This window comes from Zalophus californianus, chromosome 15, assembly GCF_009762305.2.
Source record: "Zalophus californianus isolate mZalCal1 chromosome 15, mZalCal1.pri.v2, whole genome shotgun sequence".
Taxonomy (NCBI): domain Eukaryota; kingdom Metazoa; phylum Chordata; class Mammalia; order Carnivora; family Otariidae; genus Zalophus; species Zalophus californianus.
This window is the reverse complement of record NC_045609.1, coordinates 55,927,754-55,943,685: the sequence shown is the minus strand read 5'-3', so window position 1 is coordinate 55,943,685 and position 15,932 is coordinate 55,927,754. Positions and strand designations below refer to the sequence as shown.

Genomic DNA, 15,932 nt, shown 5'->3' with positions numbered 1-15,932 from the left:
TGGATTATAGTGTTGACTGCATCACTCTGTAAGTTTACTAAAAATCATTAAATCATACACTTAAAATCAGTGATATTCTGCTATATAAAGTATATACCTCAATAAAGCTATTCTAAAAAATATTTAAAAATTATTTACCTTAGGCCACTGATATATCTTCTCATCAATGAGTAGCTGAGGTGAGGATTTTTCACCTTGATTAATCTGAAACACAACATAAGTAAATGGTATGGAAAATTTAATCTTCACAAATATAAACATATTTGTGCTCATAAGTCTTTTATTCAAAATGGATAAAAATCAAGATTTCTCAATGCTTTTCTTTTAACTAGTATATACATGTTTTCCCTTGAGATGTCATATATACTTACCATGACCAACTCAACTTTTCTTGGCTTTAGGTTTGGAAAAAAAAAGTATGGAAAAGAACTTGAAGCTTTTGGGACTTAAGGAGCTACGGAAGGCTGAATTTTCACTCTTTTTTGACAAAGAAAAGTTTATTATGATACATATTTCAGTAAACAGTAAATATGAAAACAGGAAAGAAAAAAGAAGAATTACCTTAGCATTTTTTAGCTTCTCTTTTACTTTGCCTCTCAACGTTTCCATTACATTTTGATTTTCTTCTGCATCTAAATCAGGAAGTCAACATAATACAGAGTTCATGACACTTTCTTATAATAAAACAGCAATAGCGGCAAAAGTGCTTAAATAGCTAAACTGCATGGATTTCTAAAGATCATGACAATTAAGAAGGCTGGGTCATTGCCCTATGTGAGCTTAGAACCTAAGACCAGTGGCTGTTGTCCCTTCCCTCTTTTCCAATCTGGACTAAACAGGGCTGAAACTTGCTTCTTTTTGTAACTTTTTCCCCTACCTTCTATATCCTCAGCTATTGGAGACAGTCCTTTATAGTTAGTCAAAAAAAAGAAAAAAAAGAAAAAAGTAAGCTCAGATAAGCATCTGAACAGTCATATTCTACGTAGACTGTTCTGCAGAGTATACAAATAACAAAGCCAGGTTACTTTAATCTGATTAAACTGGAGAGAAAGGAATCTGAAAGGAAGAGAGAGAAGTCTCTAGGTACCCATTTTAACTACTTATGTCAGTTCTGAAAAATCAGAACAATACTGCCAACCCCTACTTTTGCCAGCTCTTAAAGGATATGAAACATAGAGCATAAACAAGGTTCCAGGTAGTGTGTACACTCCAAGCTATGTGTTATTTTCTGCTCATCCACCAGATAATCCACCAGATGGACTGAGAAAGACAGGGGTGATGCAGTCCTATGTACAGTAGAAAATGGAGGGCCTATTGGTTATTCTGCCTTGCATTTTTCTTTTTCTTCTTCTTTGAGTACACAAAGGTTGCAAAGAGGCTAATGGAAATAAAGGGTAAATATAAAACTAAATCACTACAGGTAATGAGAATCTTCATTCTTTTTTTTTAAATATTTTATTTATTTATTTGAGAGAAAGCGAGAGCATGAATAGGGTGAAAGGTAGAGGGAGAAGCGGGCTCCCCGCTGAGCAGGGAGCCTGATGAGGGCTTCGATCCTGGAACCCTGGGATCATGACCTGAGCCAAAGGCAGATTACTTTGTAATCAAGTATTCCTTGGTAAGTTTAAAAATTACTAGTTGGTTTGTTTATACTCTACTCCCAGAATTTAGAATGGCAGATGCCACAAAGTCAGGTCTCAATAAATGTTTGGTGAATGAATGAACCAGGTTTCAACCATATTTATATATGTTTCTCCCTGAGATCTGGAGCTTCCTGAAGCAGGTTCCGTATCTATGCATGTTTATGGACTAACACAGTCTCAAGCACTAGTGGCTTCTTCGTGTTTGTAGAAAGGGAGAGAAAACAAAATTTGGTTTTATTACATGTGTTGACTTTATTATGTATTTTCTTAAGCCCATCTTACATTATCTAGGAAGTTTAGTTTCTGTTTGAACTCATTTCTTTTTTTTTTTTTTTAAAGATTTTATTTATTTATTTGAGAGGGAGAGAATGAGAGATAGATAGCATGAGAGGGAAGAGGGTCAGAGGGAGAAGCAGACTCCCTGCTGAGCAGAGAGCCCGATGTGGGACTCGATCCCGGGACTCCAGGATCATGACCTGAGCTGAAGGCAGTCGCTTAACCAACTGAGCCACCCAGGCGCCCTGTTTGAACTCATTTCTTAAGAAACTTCTGTTCCCAGTTGAAACCTTAGGATAGGATTAGTCATTTATATCTTTAAAAAAATAGAAACCAGCAGTATCAGAGTTGTGGTATACTTATTGAGAACCTTTTTGGAGATGCTTGTTTACATTTTCTTCTGCACTGTTATCTTCTGACATCTGCAAAAAACTTGGGGGAGCAGGTTACCTTATATCTTTTTGTTTTGGCATTGAACATCTTTTCATATGTTCATCAGCCCTTTGAAAATCATCACCTTTAAAATGCCAATTCATGTCCTTTGCCTGTTTTCCTGTTTCATCTTTTTATCAATTTGTATAAACTCTTTAAATACTGTGGATTTTTAAATTAAGAAATTTCTCTCTGTAATATCAAAAAGGACCTTTTAATGATAAAATCCAATGGTTAGTTGTTAGTGTTGGTATACTGTCAACTTTACATATCTTTTAGGAGGGCCAAATAAAACCAGACATATGAAAATACTTTGAAACTCAACACTCTATCCATGTTAGCTATTACTTGATTACTCTGTAGCATCTGATAATGTTGGGCACCTTTATTTTCTGAAAACTTTCTTTATTATTGCTCTCTACTCTTCTACTTCTCTGGCCACTTACTCCCTGTGTTCTTCAATGGTCACACTTCTCTTCATAGCTTACATGCGGGCGCATTCCAAGGCTTTGGGGAGTGGATGTATTCCCAGGGCTTCCCAAATCTTGCTTCCAAGGCTTCCAACCTTGACTGCTATCCTGAATACCATATTTCTAGTTGCCTATTGGTATTTCTAATTGAATATCCTACCATTATAAAAAAACTTGATATGTTCAAACTTCCTTTTAAGTTTTTTAAGCTTCAATATTCTGAAATTAAACCATACTAGCAATGTCAAGTCTGTTTTTAGAACAATATAGATTATGAGTTTGTTTTTCATTTTAAGTTTAAATACAATAGCAAAAGACTCCTTAACTAACAACTAAAATAAAAGCCATTATCACAATAAGAGTCTCGTCTACAGACTTCCTGAAAGAACTTCAAAATCCACCAGTGCTTCCTGTATCACACTATTAAGAACATAAACTAGATGTTCAGCATCTTCCTCAACACAATTAAAAATACCTAATTCTATTCTGGACCAAGGGACAGTAAGTGATTGATAGAGGTCTCCCTTTAATTTCCAATCATCTCAACCAGCATTCTCAGGATTCTGCACACTTCTTCATAACTTCCCATCCCTCTAGAAGACAGGGATAAAATATGAATCTTAACTAGAGTTACTCTAAAAGACCTGTAGATATTGGTCCTATATATGTTTTATTTACTCACTAAAAAAAGAAAAAAAAATTTTTTTTTGGAGCAAAGCAGAAAATGGACCGCTGGCTGAGAGAACAGGTAAATGAATTAATATTTACATAAGAGAATAAATAAATAACTCACTTCTAATACTATGGCATAACTAACACACCAAAGAGTATAATTCATTCTTAAGCTTATTATTTTTTTAACATGCAAACTATGTGATTTGGATATAGAACAAAATATATCACATTGTTCAGGACTATCCTATATTTATAATTGGGCTATTAGTATAATCAAGATTCTTATAATCTCCATTAATACCTTACCTTTTTTTTCATATCTTCTTTTCTCTTTGAGATCTTTTTCATGATGGTTCTTTCATTTCCAGTTCCTAAATAAATAAGAAATAGTCTTAACGATGATATATTACTGAAAGTATGATGTTACACTTAAAAGTATGCTACTTAATTTTTTAAATTTAACTAGAAATTAAATAAAGAAATACGCTATCACCTTTAGTATATAGTAAAAATTCCAGTTAATGTAATAAGACACATAAAAGAAGTAAGAAGTATAATTATTAGAAAAGAGAAGACAAAGTTATCATTGTTTGTAGAGGATAGGTTTTTATACATAGAAAAGCCAAGACACTCAATCAAAAAGTTTAGACACAATTAGAAAGTTAGGTGGCAGAATACAAGAGGAATATATGTCAAAGCTAATAGCTTCCCTATATGTAAATATAATAGAGAAAGATCACTTTCATAATAGCAATACAACAAAAACATTTTCAAAATAGTTAGGAATAACTTCAATTAAAATACGTGGGAACTCTCTGAGAACTATAAAACTTTAGTGAGAAAAAATATCTGATTAAACATGGAGATATATACCAGAGGCAGGAAGACTGGTTAGGAGGCCATTATAATAGTCCCAATGCTAGAGATCTGAATCAAAAATGCAAGTGGGAATGGAAAGTGGAGAGAGCTTCATTTAAAAGGTAAAAATCACAAGATTTCATGAGCAATTACATGGAGAAGACAAAGTGAGGGAAGAACCAAACCAGGTTTTTGGTTTGAGTCACTGAGAGGTAGCGTCATTTCAAGTATTGTCAAAGTAGGAATGTAGTTGGGGTAGGGATCAGTAAGTTCAGTTTTTGGATGTTGCTAATGGATCTTTATGGGACATTCAGGTGAGAAATCCAGAAGATGATTAAAAATACTGTAATAGAAGAGAACAGAAAACAGAAGAAAATCAGGTCTAAGTTAACTAAATTCTTTGTTTAATCAGTAAATAGACATTTAGGAAGTTGATTTAAGACTCTTTAAAATATCTTTAAGATTCTTCCTGCTAACATAACAAAATTAGGCACAACAGGAATATAATGCCAGGAAAAGAGAATTTTTAATTTACTTTGCATTCTGCAAGAACATCTAAAATAACCTTGAAATCAATACCTAGCTTGCTGATTATGTACATCTAAAATTTTATCTGCTACACTAGGGGAAACTTTAGTGACAGCACATCCCATAGATAGTTAAATTATAATAAATTTAAAAAAATTTTTAACAAGGTACTGTTTTGTAGATCTGGAGATGTTTCTAACCTGGTTCATTTATCATTCCATAAATGATATAAGATAAATAAATGATTATAGACAAAATAATAAATAAAATTGAAGATCTGGAAAAAAATTGCATTTGCCTTTTTGAAAATCTTGCTGAAGTAAGGAAAAATTGTGATTCAGACTTTTACCTTCTTACAGCATTCAACTCTCTTTATTGAAAAACTCAGGATCCAACAGTTAAACCCAATCTTCTCTTCAAGGTTATTGTTAATTTGCAATTCTTGCAGTTAAAGCTCTTTCTAAAGGGTAAGGAAATTGAGGATTAGCTATTTTTGTATCAGATGACCTGGAGGTCCATAGTCAAAACCTGAGAATTAAAGTCAAGTAGTTCATTCAGCCTTTTCTGATTCACAGCAAACAGAAGGCAGTTTACGTGTATAAATGTTTGCCTCTTGCTTAGCATTTAGAAATCTCTAGGTTCTGTAAATTTACCAGTTGTGCCTTTATCACTATGGTGATTCCTGAAATGAAATTTTATGTTGTGTGTAAATTTAACATTAAATTACCTTGATTACTTCTGTCATATGCCATTTGGTTTCAGGAGTGTTAGCAGAAAAAAATTACAGAAAAATCTCTAACATATGGAATGGTCACAACATGCATATTCTGATATCTAGTAATATTTCTTTGGTTAATTATGAACTAACTAGGAATTTGTTTCTCTTTTCGTTTTCTCCGAGCTCCTGGAAATCTTTCCAAATGTATTAATTCACCTTCCTTAGCGGAACTGAATTCAGGCTCAAATCCAACTTTATCTTTATTTTAGTTCTATTGTCACATAGTATGATCAGTCCCTTCTGAACTCCCTCACAGCAGTGTTTCTTAAATCATGCTTTTCCACACTTCTTTGATTTGCATTGTGGTGTTGTACAAAAAACTTAAAGTCTCACTCAAAGTTATGGTAAAATTAAGGCAATGGATAGCATTTTGCCAAAATCAAAATTTATTAAATATATGGCAAATATACTGGTACTAAGGTATGGAAAAGGTGGAATTTAACAAAAAGAAATTCTACAACTAGGTAAATACAATAGCATTATTTCACAATGTTTTACAGAGAGCATCATGACTTCCAGGTGTTTCATTACCTGACAAATTTGAAAATGAATACCTTTTAGTTAACTATAATCTTATTTTCTAAAATAAAAAAACTAGGAACAAGTGGCCTGACAAAGGATTTTCTGTGAATTTATATATGTCTTCAAAAGGCATGAACGAAATCATCCACTGCACACAGGACTAAACCCCCAAATCACCATAACCTGCTCTTAGAATTTTCTGTGAATTTATATATGTCTTCAAAAGGCATCAAAACGAAATCATCCACTGCATACAGGACTAAGCCCCCAAATCACCATAACCTGCTCTTACAGGTCAAGAAAGATTTGGGTTCACTTCCTTTGAGACTTTAGGTATATAGAGATCGATTAATGCCAAAACAGGTTACAAAAACTGTGGTATATTTTGAAAGGTTATATCACACACACACACACACACACACACACACACACACACACACACACACACACACACACACGTGCGCGCGCGCGCGCGCGCGATGTAATGTAATTCTGCCACTCTCAAGTTAATTACAGGATTTATAAAAAGTATTAATTCAAAGACCAACACGGGCCACGATGTCCAGAAACTGGACACAGGTAAGTCCTGTGATACTTAAACCTGACAATATATCTCAGTGCCTGTACTTAAGAGTCTCAACTGGAGAGAAAGTCAAAACTAGGCCCTTCCTGAAAGGCCAAAAGACTGCCGTGTCTACTCTCCCACCTAAGCCCTGCTCACCACTCTCCAACATAAACCTTTGACTATAGGCTGATCAACCTTCTTTATACTCCCCCCCCACATCCATCCTTGGATTTTTTTGCAACTTTCCTCTAACCTAGAGCATTCCACGTCTCAAAGCCTGATTCAAATCCCACATCTTCCGGGAATTTTTTTTTTTTTTCTGACTCTGGCCCTTCTGTGACCTCCAAAAGCATTATTTTTGTTCATTACATCCTACTCTGCAAGTTCATCTTTCCGCCTACCCTAAAGCGAGGACGAGTGCCGGGATCCAAACTCATCTATCATCTATCCTCCACCAATCCTAGCAAGATGTTCAGCACAAAATAGGCACTCAATAAATAACATGGTCTTGGATTTGATGCAAATCAAGCACTACTCTCGAATGCTGCAAAATGGAGTAGTTCTTAACCCACTTAATTTCCCAAGGGAATGACGGGGACGGGTCGGCCAGGTTCTGGGGACTACAAGTCCCAGCGGCCTGTGCGGGTCTGTCTGGTTCCAGGGGGCCGCCGCTAGTTTTAGTCCACAGAGCAGGGCTCCAACCATACAAGATACCGGGGTGTCTGACAGGGAGGGGTCAGGGGGCTTTAATAGGCAGTATGGCATTCACCTGGATGGACAGGGCACTCTTGCTATTTATGAACAGCTAAGGCAGGACGCACCATTTATCGCGGACTCTGAGAGGTCACTAACCGCCCCGCAACGTTCCTCACGACCGCGGTCGCAGCCCGCCGCCCGCCTAGCGCTCCCTCCTCGGGGATTGACGTCAAGGCCGTCCGGGAGCATGCGCGGTGCGGCCCCTGAGCCGGCTGGGTCCCCGGCGAGCGCAGAGCGTGCGCCTTCGGGAATCTTCGGTGCGCTACGTCTGTTCATCGGCTGCTTGGGCTTGTGACTAGAATTGAGGCGTCGGAGCCTGTCACTCCCGCCCTGGCCTGGGCCTCTAGCGCCTGCAGGAGCGCCGGCTCTGATCACCTGCGGTCTGGTTGTGTGCCTCAGTGGCTGCAGCTGCCCGAGGGTTTGTTCTGGGAGAGAGCTGAGAGCGCGGTGTCCTGGCGCGTGGAAGCCCCGCAGCTCTCGCGTCATGGTGAAGAAGAATAGTATCCCCAACGGGTGAGTACCGGCCGTGAGCTCCCCGGCCGACGCGGGCCCGCGGCGACAACCGGAATGGTAGGCGTCCCGGAGGACACGCTCGCACGCCCGCTGTCCGCGGTCCAGGTGCGCCCTGTGGTCTTCCGCGGCGTGTGGGGCGGGCGGCGGGGATGGTGGCGCTCCGGGCGCCCGCGCAACCCGCCGGTTCGACCGCGCCGGGAGTAGAGAGCTTTGATTTCGGGCGCTTTGGGGGTGGCATCCCAAGGGGCGTCCTAAAGGGGTTCTTTTTCTTTCCGGCGCTTGGTATGAATGTAACCAATTTAATGCTTTTAAAAGCCTTGAGGTAGTGCACGCAGGACATGCTCACTCGTGTCGTGTCATCTTTGCTTCATAAACGAAACAGCTTACATTTCTTTTCCCAGTGACTCACCCCGAGTTAAAATAATGAGTTAAGTGAAAATGTTCTGTGTTTTGAAACTTGTCCTGGGAAACTGGCGGGCATGAAGTTAGGAAACTTGCTAGTAAGGAAAGCAGCTCTGCGGTGTGAGGGAGGCTTTCATTCATTCAGACATTCGACAGATGTTTTCTAGCGGCTCTCTGCGCCAGGCTTTGCGCTTGGCCCTTGGACTCCAGGGAATCTTAGAAGGGGGTTCAGACTTCTGACAGCCTTGTATATTTGGGAAAGGGGAGATGTGGAAGTGAAGAAACTGCTGCAAACATAATGTTCCAGGATATGTTGGTTCATTGTGGCATACGTAGAAATAGAACTGGGAAGTTCTGCTCGCTTTCTCAGCTGAGATAACTGCATACCGCTAAATGTGTCCGAGCCTCGAAATCGTTTGGCCATGTTGTTATTCTGAGTAAAATCCTTGCCGGGTTTCCCATCTTGAATTTCTACGGCTCTTCTGCTATGGGAATTTAGGAACAATGGTAGTGGTGAAAGAAGGACAAAGTCAAGCAATACTTTAGTAAATAGAAACGTTACAGGCTAAATAGAATAAGAGTGCATGTGCAAAAGATATGTAATCTGTGCTGTTCCTTAAATTCACTTAATTTCTGGAATAATTATCACACAGGGGTACTGTTTTTGTTTTTTTTTGTGTGTGTGTGTAGTTTTTTTTAAGATTTATTTATTTTAGAGAGGGGCTGGGGGAGGGACAGAAGGAGATGGAAGGGAACATCTCAAGCCAACCCTCCGCTGAGCTGGGAGCCTGATGCAGGGCTCCATCTCAGGACTCTGAGATCATGACCCTGAGATCATGACCAGAGAGATGATCAAGAGTGGGAAGCTTAACGGGACTTAACCACCCAGGAGCCCCAACAGGGGGTACTGTTTGTAAAAATACATATAGCATGTATTTACTGAGGTAATACTGTTACAACTACACTTTCATATGTTATAAAGTATGTATACCTGAATAATGAACAGGCTAAAGTGAGGTAGTGTAGGATTTGAGATCTAATATTGGACAGTTTGTAGTTTAAAGAGCTAAAAAAAAAAAATCAACCCTAAATATTTTCAAGTTTAAAGGAAAATAGTATCAGTCCAGCAGATATCTCACTCAGATTGGTCATCCAAATCTCACTTGCCAAATGGTTTCGCTTCAGTTCTTTTTTTTTTTTTTTCAAGTTGCTGTCATTTAAAGGTCCAGAGCTTACACATGAAAATCTAGATTTCTTGAAAAATCAGATTTAGGAAACCAGATCTGTACATGGCAATAGTAAGTGATTTGCAGCTGTCTTTTCTATAAAGAGTAAGCCTCTCCAGTTTCCCATCCCCCTTTAGCCTCCGAAGCACTGAGACTTACAGTTGATTGACTTTATTATTTTATCGGTTTTTTTTTGGGGGGGGGCATGTTTTACTTAGGTATGTCAACCGGCCTGGCATTTGATTTTGTAAGTCCAGCTGTAGAGGGTAAATGGGAGGAAGGAGCTTAGTTTATTATATTACTTGTTTCCAGAATAAAATGTCATTTTGAGCGCCGCCAGGCAGTGCTGTGGACTGTTCTGTCAAAAAGCATGGTTACCTTCCATATTGTGAGCCCCAGAAGATGACATCACTTCAAATATCCCTACAGTCCTTTAACTTGATGAGTTGCAGTTTGGGCATTTGAATAGTCTGGGTGATTGTAGTATTCCTGGTTCTACCTCCCACTCGGGAGTATGGTGAAACGTGACAGTGAAATAGGAAAGTACTTCTAAACTGAAGAGCCTCTAAACAAACTAGTTTCAATAACTCTAAAATAGCAATTTTCTTATCTGGAGGTATAGATTTACTTTTATCTTCCAATGATCTCTCTTCCCAAACTTGTTTTGTTTTTTGTTGTTGTTTTTTGTTTTTAAAGAAAGAAAAGATATATGGCTACAGACAAGAGATACTCTAATTGGGATTGATTTGGAAAAGAGTTTAAAAATGGGGCACCTGGGTGGTTCAGTTTATTAAGCATCCAACTCTTGATTTCATCTCAGGTCATGATCTCAGGGTGGTGATATCAAGCCCCAAGTCGGGCTCTGTGCACTCAGTGGGGAGTCTGCTTGAGATTTTCTCTCTCCCTCTCCCCCTCCCCACCTCTCTAAAACAAATAAACCTTAAAAAAAATTTAAAAATGTGCAGTTGCCCCTTTAAATTACACAGGATTTTAACATGAGTTTTTCAGAAATGTTCTCTTTATTTGATCCGATTGGAATACTCTTTTATTAAGTTCTCTGCCTTATTATTTTTTTCTTTGAGAAATTTCCCTCTGTTAGAAGGTCAGTTCCTGTTGATTACACTTTGGGTCTAGTTTTTTTTTTTCCTCAAGTAAAATTCTGTTCATTGCTATATGACTCCTAATAGGTATTATATGTGTTGTGACAAAGTAATCACATTGAGGATTTTTATCCCTCATTCCACTATATTTGTATTCAAAATAATTTGGATCCTCCATCCTACACTACTATGTCTTCCTCCACCCATTTGCCCATTTTTCAGAGCTTTTCTGTCACAAAACCAGAGGGTCTGCTGTAAGAAGGACAGCTGTATGTATGGGGGTGGGGGGACAAAGTCCCTGAATCCTGAAATTGGGAGCAGAGTACTATCATATTGATTCTTGCCAAACATTGAGTGAATTTAACCTGGGACCTCACTGTGTAATGTAAATATTCAGAATGGATTTGTATTTTCAAGCAGTATTCTATAAACATACTATCTAAAGGTCAAAATATTGCCTTATGTTCCAAACTATCTCTTTCATGCTTCTAGGGATACCCTTTAGTTCTCCTTTGAAATTTGTGAGTTTCTCATGAGATTTTAAGCTTTAATTTTATTTTCTGAATGTCCATATTAACGACAGATGAGTGTAAACATCATTAATTTTATTCTGAGTTTCATTGATTGCCTGGGTTTTTTGAAATTCTTTTTACTTTTTAATAATAGAGTCACCAGAACTAACACTGTTGTTTAACCTCAGCAACCAAATAAAGTCCTAGTGTTTTGGGCAGCTTGATATTGGAAGAGTATTATGAGAGTTTCATTTAAGATCGGAGATCAGTAAATCCCATTCTACTTCTAGTTTCTGTTATACGTGGTAATGACACTGATAATTTTTCATAGCCTTATCCCCACAGTTTCTCTATCTTTTGATCATCAGCCTTCTTCCAGAGACAATTACTTTTTCTCTGGACTCCCCATATGTGATATAAGTAAACTGCTCTTTATCCCCTTCTTCTTACATAACATTCTTCCTCCTGATATTTGGAGACTGACTCTCCCATAAGGACACTGCTTTCCCAGCAGCTCACCACATTGGAAGTCAAGCCCCACATACCACAGGGGGCATTGATATGCTCCATCTCCTCATTGCCATTGCTAGGCCACTCCATCCTACCCTTGTAAAACATAATGGAAACCCTTGTGTAATTACCGTTTACCTTCCTCTTCATCATTTATCAGCTCCCTGGTCACTCCCTCACTTTTAAAAAAGAATTTAGCACCCAACTCAGTCTTCATTACTCAAGTCCTACAAGACCATGGCGGGACTAAAGCAGTCATGTGCATCACAGTTCCAGCACCTGAAATGACTGTCTGTGGGACCTTAATGTCTAAGACTGTTCCATATTAAAAATACTAAATTCTAGCATTCTCCTCTCATCTTTCTGTTTATCCGTCTCTCCCTCTTCCTTACTTTTCTATATTTAATCTGTGGCCTCATAAAGACTCTGTCCTTTGACTACTATTTTATCATCATCAGCCTCTACCTAGATTAACTTTCTTCCTTGTCTAGCCATGCTACTTGGTTCATTATTTACTCAAATTTCCCTGCCTTTTGTCTTTCTCTGCTTTTGCTCTCTCTCTAGCTCAGTTTAGTCATTTGCTTTTTCAACTCATATATTTAAAGATAATTAAGTTCTGGGCGCCTGGGTGGCTCAGTTGGTTAAGCGACTGCCTTCGGCTCAGGTCATGATCCTGGAGTCCCGGGATCGAGTCCCACATCGGGCTCCCTGCTCAGCGGGGAGTCTGCTTCTCCCTCTGACCCTCTTCCCTCTCGTGCTCTCTATCTCTCATTCTCTCTCTCAAATAAATAAATAAAATCTTTAAAAAAAAAAGATAATTAAGTTCTAGTACTGAAAATTACAAAACCAGATTATTGTCATGACGATATGTCACAGTCCATAATAGAGCTCAGCCATTCTTTTCCTTTTCCACCTACAGCTACTATTCTAATTTTTATCACTGTTGAAACCTTCTATCCCATCTTTGACCTTGTACTTTCAGCAGGTGGTTTTGCTTTTTCAGAGGAAATAGACTCTCAGAAGTGAATTTGTAACAGTGACCGCCAGGCCGACTTAACTTCATCAGCAGATATCCTTCTCTCCTGTCTCAGCTTAAGAGGTATGCTTTTTTTCTATCCACAACTGATCCTATATATATGCTAGATCCCATCCATTCTGTCTCCCCTGGGGCCCTGCTTCATCATTTAACCTTTTCTTTTATCTTCAGTATACCTTTTCTCACCCACCTGCACCAGCTTCATCTTCCCTGTTCAACAACAAAAAAATGCCTCCACTTGGATTATCCTCTGATTTCTGCTCTCTCTTTCCTCTCCCTTACTATCAAATTTGTGGAAAGAGTAATCTCCCACTCCCCAAGTCTATTAACTCTTCCACCTGCAGTGTTCTGGCTTCTATCACTTACCTGCCATTAAGGACTTTCTAATTGACAAACCCAGTGTATCTTCTTAGACCTCTTAAATGCACTTGGTACGGTAGACCGTTGCCCAGTCTTGAACTTTCCTTCTTTGGTTTCTCTAACATCAGATTCTATTTTTCTTCTCCCATCTCTTAGAGCATTTTAAATTTTCTATACTCGTTCCTCTGGGATCTCACTCTAATCCCTTTTTTCTATGATTTTTTAGTCATTTTCTTCTCTTTGGCATATGAACATGTTCAAGTTCATCTTAAGAAAAGCGAAAAATAAAAAAACAAACATTGACTGTTGCTTTCTAGGGTTTTGTCCTTTATCTTGTTCTCTTTTTATTTTGTTCTCTTGAGTAGTCTCATAGCCTCAAATACCAGCTGTAGGATAATAAATTCCAAATCTATTCTTAGCCCACACTCTTTACCTGAGCTCCAGACTGACTGTGGATACCCTCACCCCAATTTCCAAAACTCTGAATATGCAGAGTTTAAAACCAACCTTGCCTCACAAAACTTATTCTCTTTATTTCCTGTTTTTTGAATGAAGCCAGTATTTAGTCACCCAAGTTAAAACTAAGAACAATACTGAAATTCCATTTTTTTTTTTTAACATCCCACACACAGTTGCAGGTCATTTGATTCTATCTCCTAAATAACTGCTCTTTGGAGCCTACTTTTCTCCTTATTGTTCTGCTTTAGCAGCCATCCCAGGATCCTGGGATCATGACCTGAGCTGAAGGCAGACGCTTAACGACTGAGCCACCCAGGCGCCCCATCATCTCTTGATAGTAGCTTCTTAATTGATGTGTTTGTCTCCAAGTTGTTCTCTTCTGGTTCATTTTTAAAATTAAATTAATTAAAAAAATTTTTTTAAAGATTTTATTTATTTATTTGACAGAGAGAGACACAGTGAGAGAGGGAACACAAGCAGGGGGAGTGGGAGAGGGAGAAGCAGGCTTCCTGCTGAGCAGGGAGCCCGATATGGGGCTCGATTCCAGGACCCTGGGATCATGACCTGAGCCGAAGGCAGATTCTTAATGACTGAGCCACCCAGGAGCCCCTAATTAAAAATTTTTAAATTGAAGTATAGTTGATACAATATTACATTAGTTTCAGTTATAAAACATAGTAATTCAACAAGTCTATACATTATGCCATGCTTACCACAAGTATAGCTACCATCTGTCACCATACAACACTATTACAGTATCACTGACTTTTGCCTGTGGTGTACCTTTTATCCCCATGTTATTCATTCCATAACTAGAAACTTGTATCTCCCACTTCTCTTTACCCATTTTGCCCATCCACTCATCCCCCTCTCCTCTGGCAACCATCACTTTGTCCTCTGTATTTCTGGGTCTGTTTCTGCTTTTTGTTTGTTTATTCATTTGTTTTGTTTTTTAGATTCCACATATACCATCTATGGTATTTGGCTTTCTCTGACTTATTTCACTTAGTATAATATCCTCTAGGTTTATCCATGTTGTTGAAAATGACAAGATCTCATCCTTTTTAATGGCTGAGTAATATCCATTATATATATACAAAATACATATGTATATTACATCTTTTAAGTAATGAAGTATGGTTGACACACAATGTTACATTTATTTCGAGTATACAACGTAGTGATTGGACAAGTCTGTACATTATTATACTACATCTTTTTTTATCCATTCATCTATTGATGGACACTTGGATATCTTCCATATCTTGGATATTGTATTAATGTTGCAATAAACATAGGGGTTCATATATCTTTTTGAATTAATCTTTTTGTTTTCTTTGGGTAAATACCTGGTAGTAGAATTACTGGATCATATGGTATTTCTATTTTTAATTTTTTTTTCCATACTGTTTTCTATAGTGGCTGTACCAATTTTCATTTCCACCAAGGGCTCCCTTTTTTTTTTTTTTGTTCTGAAGTATCACTTTTTAAAAAATTTTTATTGTTATGTTAATCACCATACATTACCTCATTAGTTTTGGATGTAGTGTTCCATGATTCATTGTGTATAACACCCAGTGCTCCATGCAGAACGTGCCCTCTTTAATACCCATCACCAGGCTAACCCATCCCCCCACCACCCTCCTCCCTCTAGAACCCTCAGTTTGTTTTTCAGAGTCCATCGTCTCTCATGGTTGGTCTCCCCCTCCGATTTCCCCCCTTCTATTCTTCCAAAGGCTCCCTTTTCTCCACATTCTCACCAACACTCGCTCTTTCTTGTCTTATTGATTCTAGCCATTCTGATAGGTGTAGGGTGATACCTCATTGGTTCATTCTTTATACTCTCACCAAACTGTCTTCCTAAAATGCAAGCCTGATTCCCTATTTTCATTTCCTCCATCTGGTAAAGTCTGAGCTCTTTACATGGCATATATGAACTGTCTTCTTTCTAAGCTTCATTTTTTTTTTAAGATTTTATTTATTTGACAGAGAGAACAAGAGCAGAAACACAAGCGTGGGAGGGTGGGAGAGGGAAAAGCAGGCTTCCCGCTGAGCAGGGATCCTGATGTGGGGCTCGATCCCAGGACCCTGGGATCATGACCTGAGCTGAAGGCAGACGCTTAACAACTGAGCCACCCAGGCGCCCCATAAGCTTCATTTTTTTTTTTAACTACTCTCCAGCATGCATATTATACTAAAACCATACCGAACTGCTCACTGTATCCTAGGCCTAGCATGTGCCATCATGCCTGCATGCCTTTTCATGTGCCATTCCTTCCTGGAATGCCACCCCTTTTTCTCCATAAAGTTT

At 38.5% G+C, this 15,932-nt stretch overlaps 2 protein-coding genes across 2 annotated transcripts in view; one reads left to right on the top strand and one right to left on the bottom strand.

The window, feature by feature from the left end:
• The window catches only part of LOC113920294 (protein CC2D2B-like), a 53,267-nt gene extending 45,629 nt beyond the window's left edge, over positions 1–7,638 (bottom strand). Inside the window, exons 1-5 of the mRNA XM_027590645.1 lie at positions 7,517–7,638; positions 5,232–5,342; positions 3,803–3,867; positions 562–632; positions 139–204 (exon numbers count right to left, since the gene is read on the bottom strand). Of these exons, the coding sequence (XP_027446446.1) occupies positions 139–204; positions 562–609 (114 nt within the window). The 5' untranslated portion in view covers positions 610–632; positions 3,803–3,867; positions 5,232–5,342; positions 7,517–7,638. The remainder of the gene's footprint in view (positions 1–138; positions 205–561; positions 633–3,802; positions 3,868–5,231; positions 5,343–7,516) is intronic.
• A 75-nt stretch (positions 7,639–7,713) lies between these two features.
• LOC113923847 overlaps positions 7,714–15,932 on the top strand; it is a 51,789-nt gene continuing 43,570 nt past the window's right edge. The window contains exon 1 of the mRNA XM_027597023.2: positions 7,714–8,016. Coding sequence (XP_027452824.1) covers positions 7,988–8,016 — 29 coding nt within the window. The 5' untranslated portion in view covers positions 7,714–7,987. The remainder of the gene's footprint in view (positions 8,017–15,932) is intronic.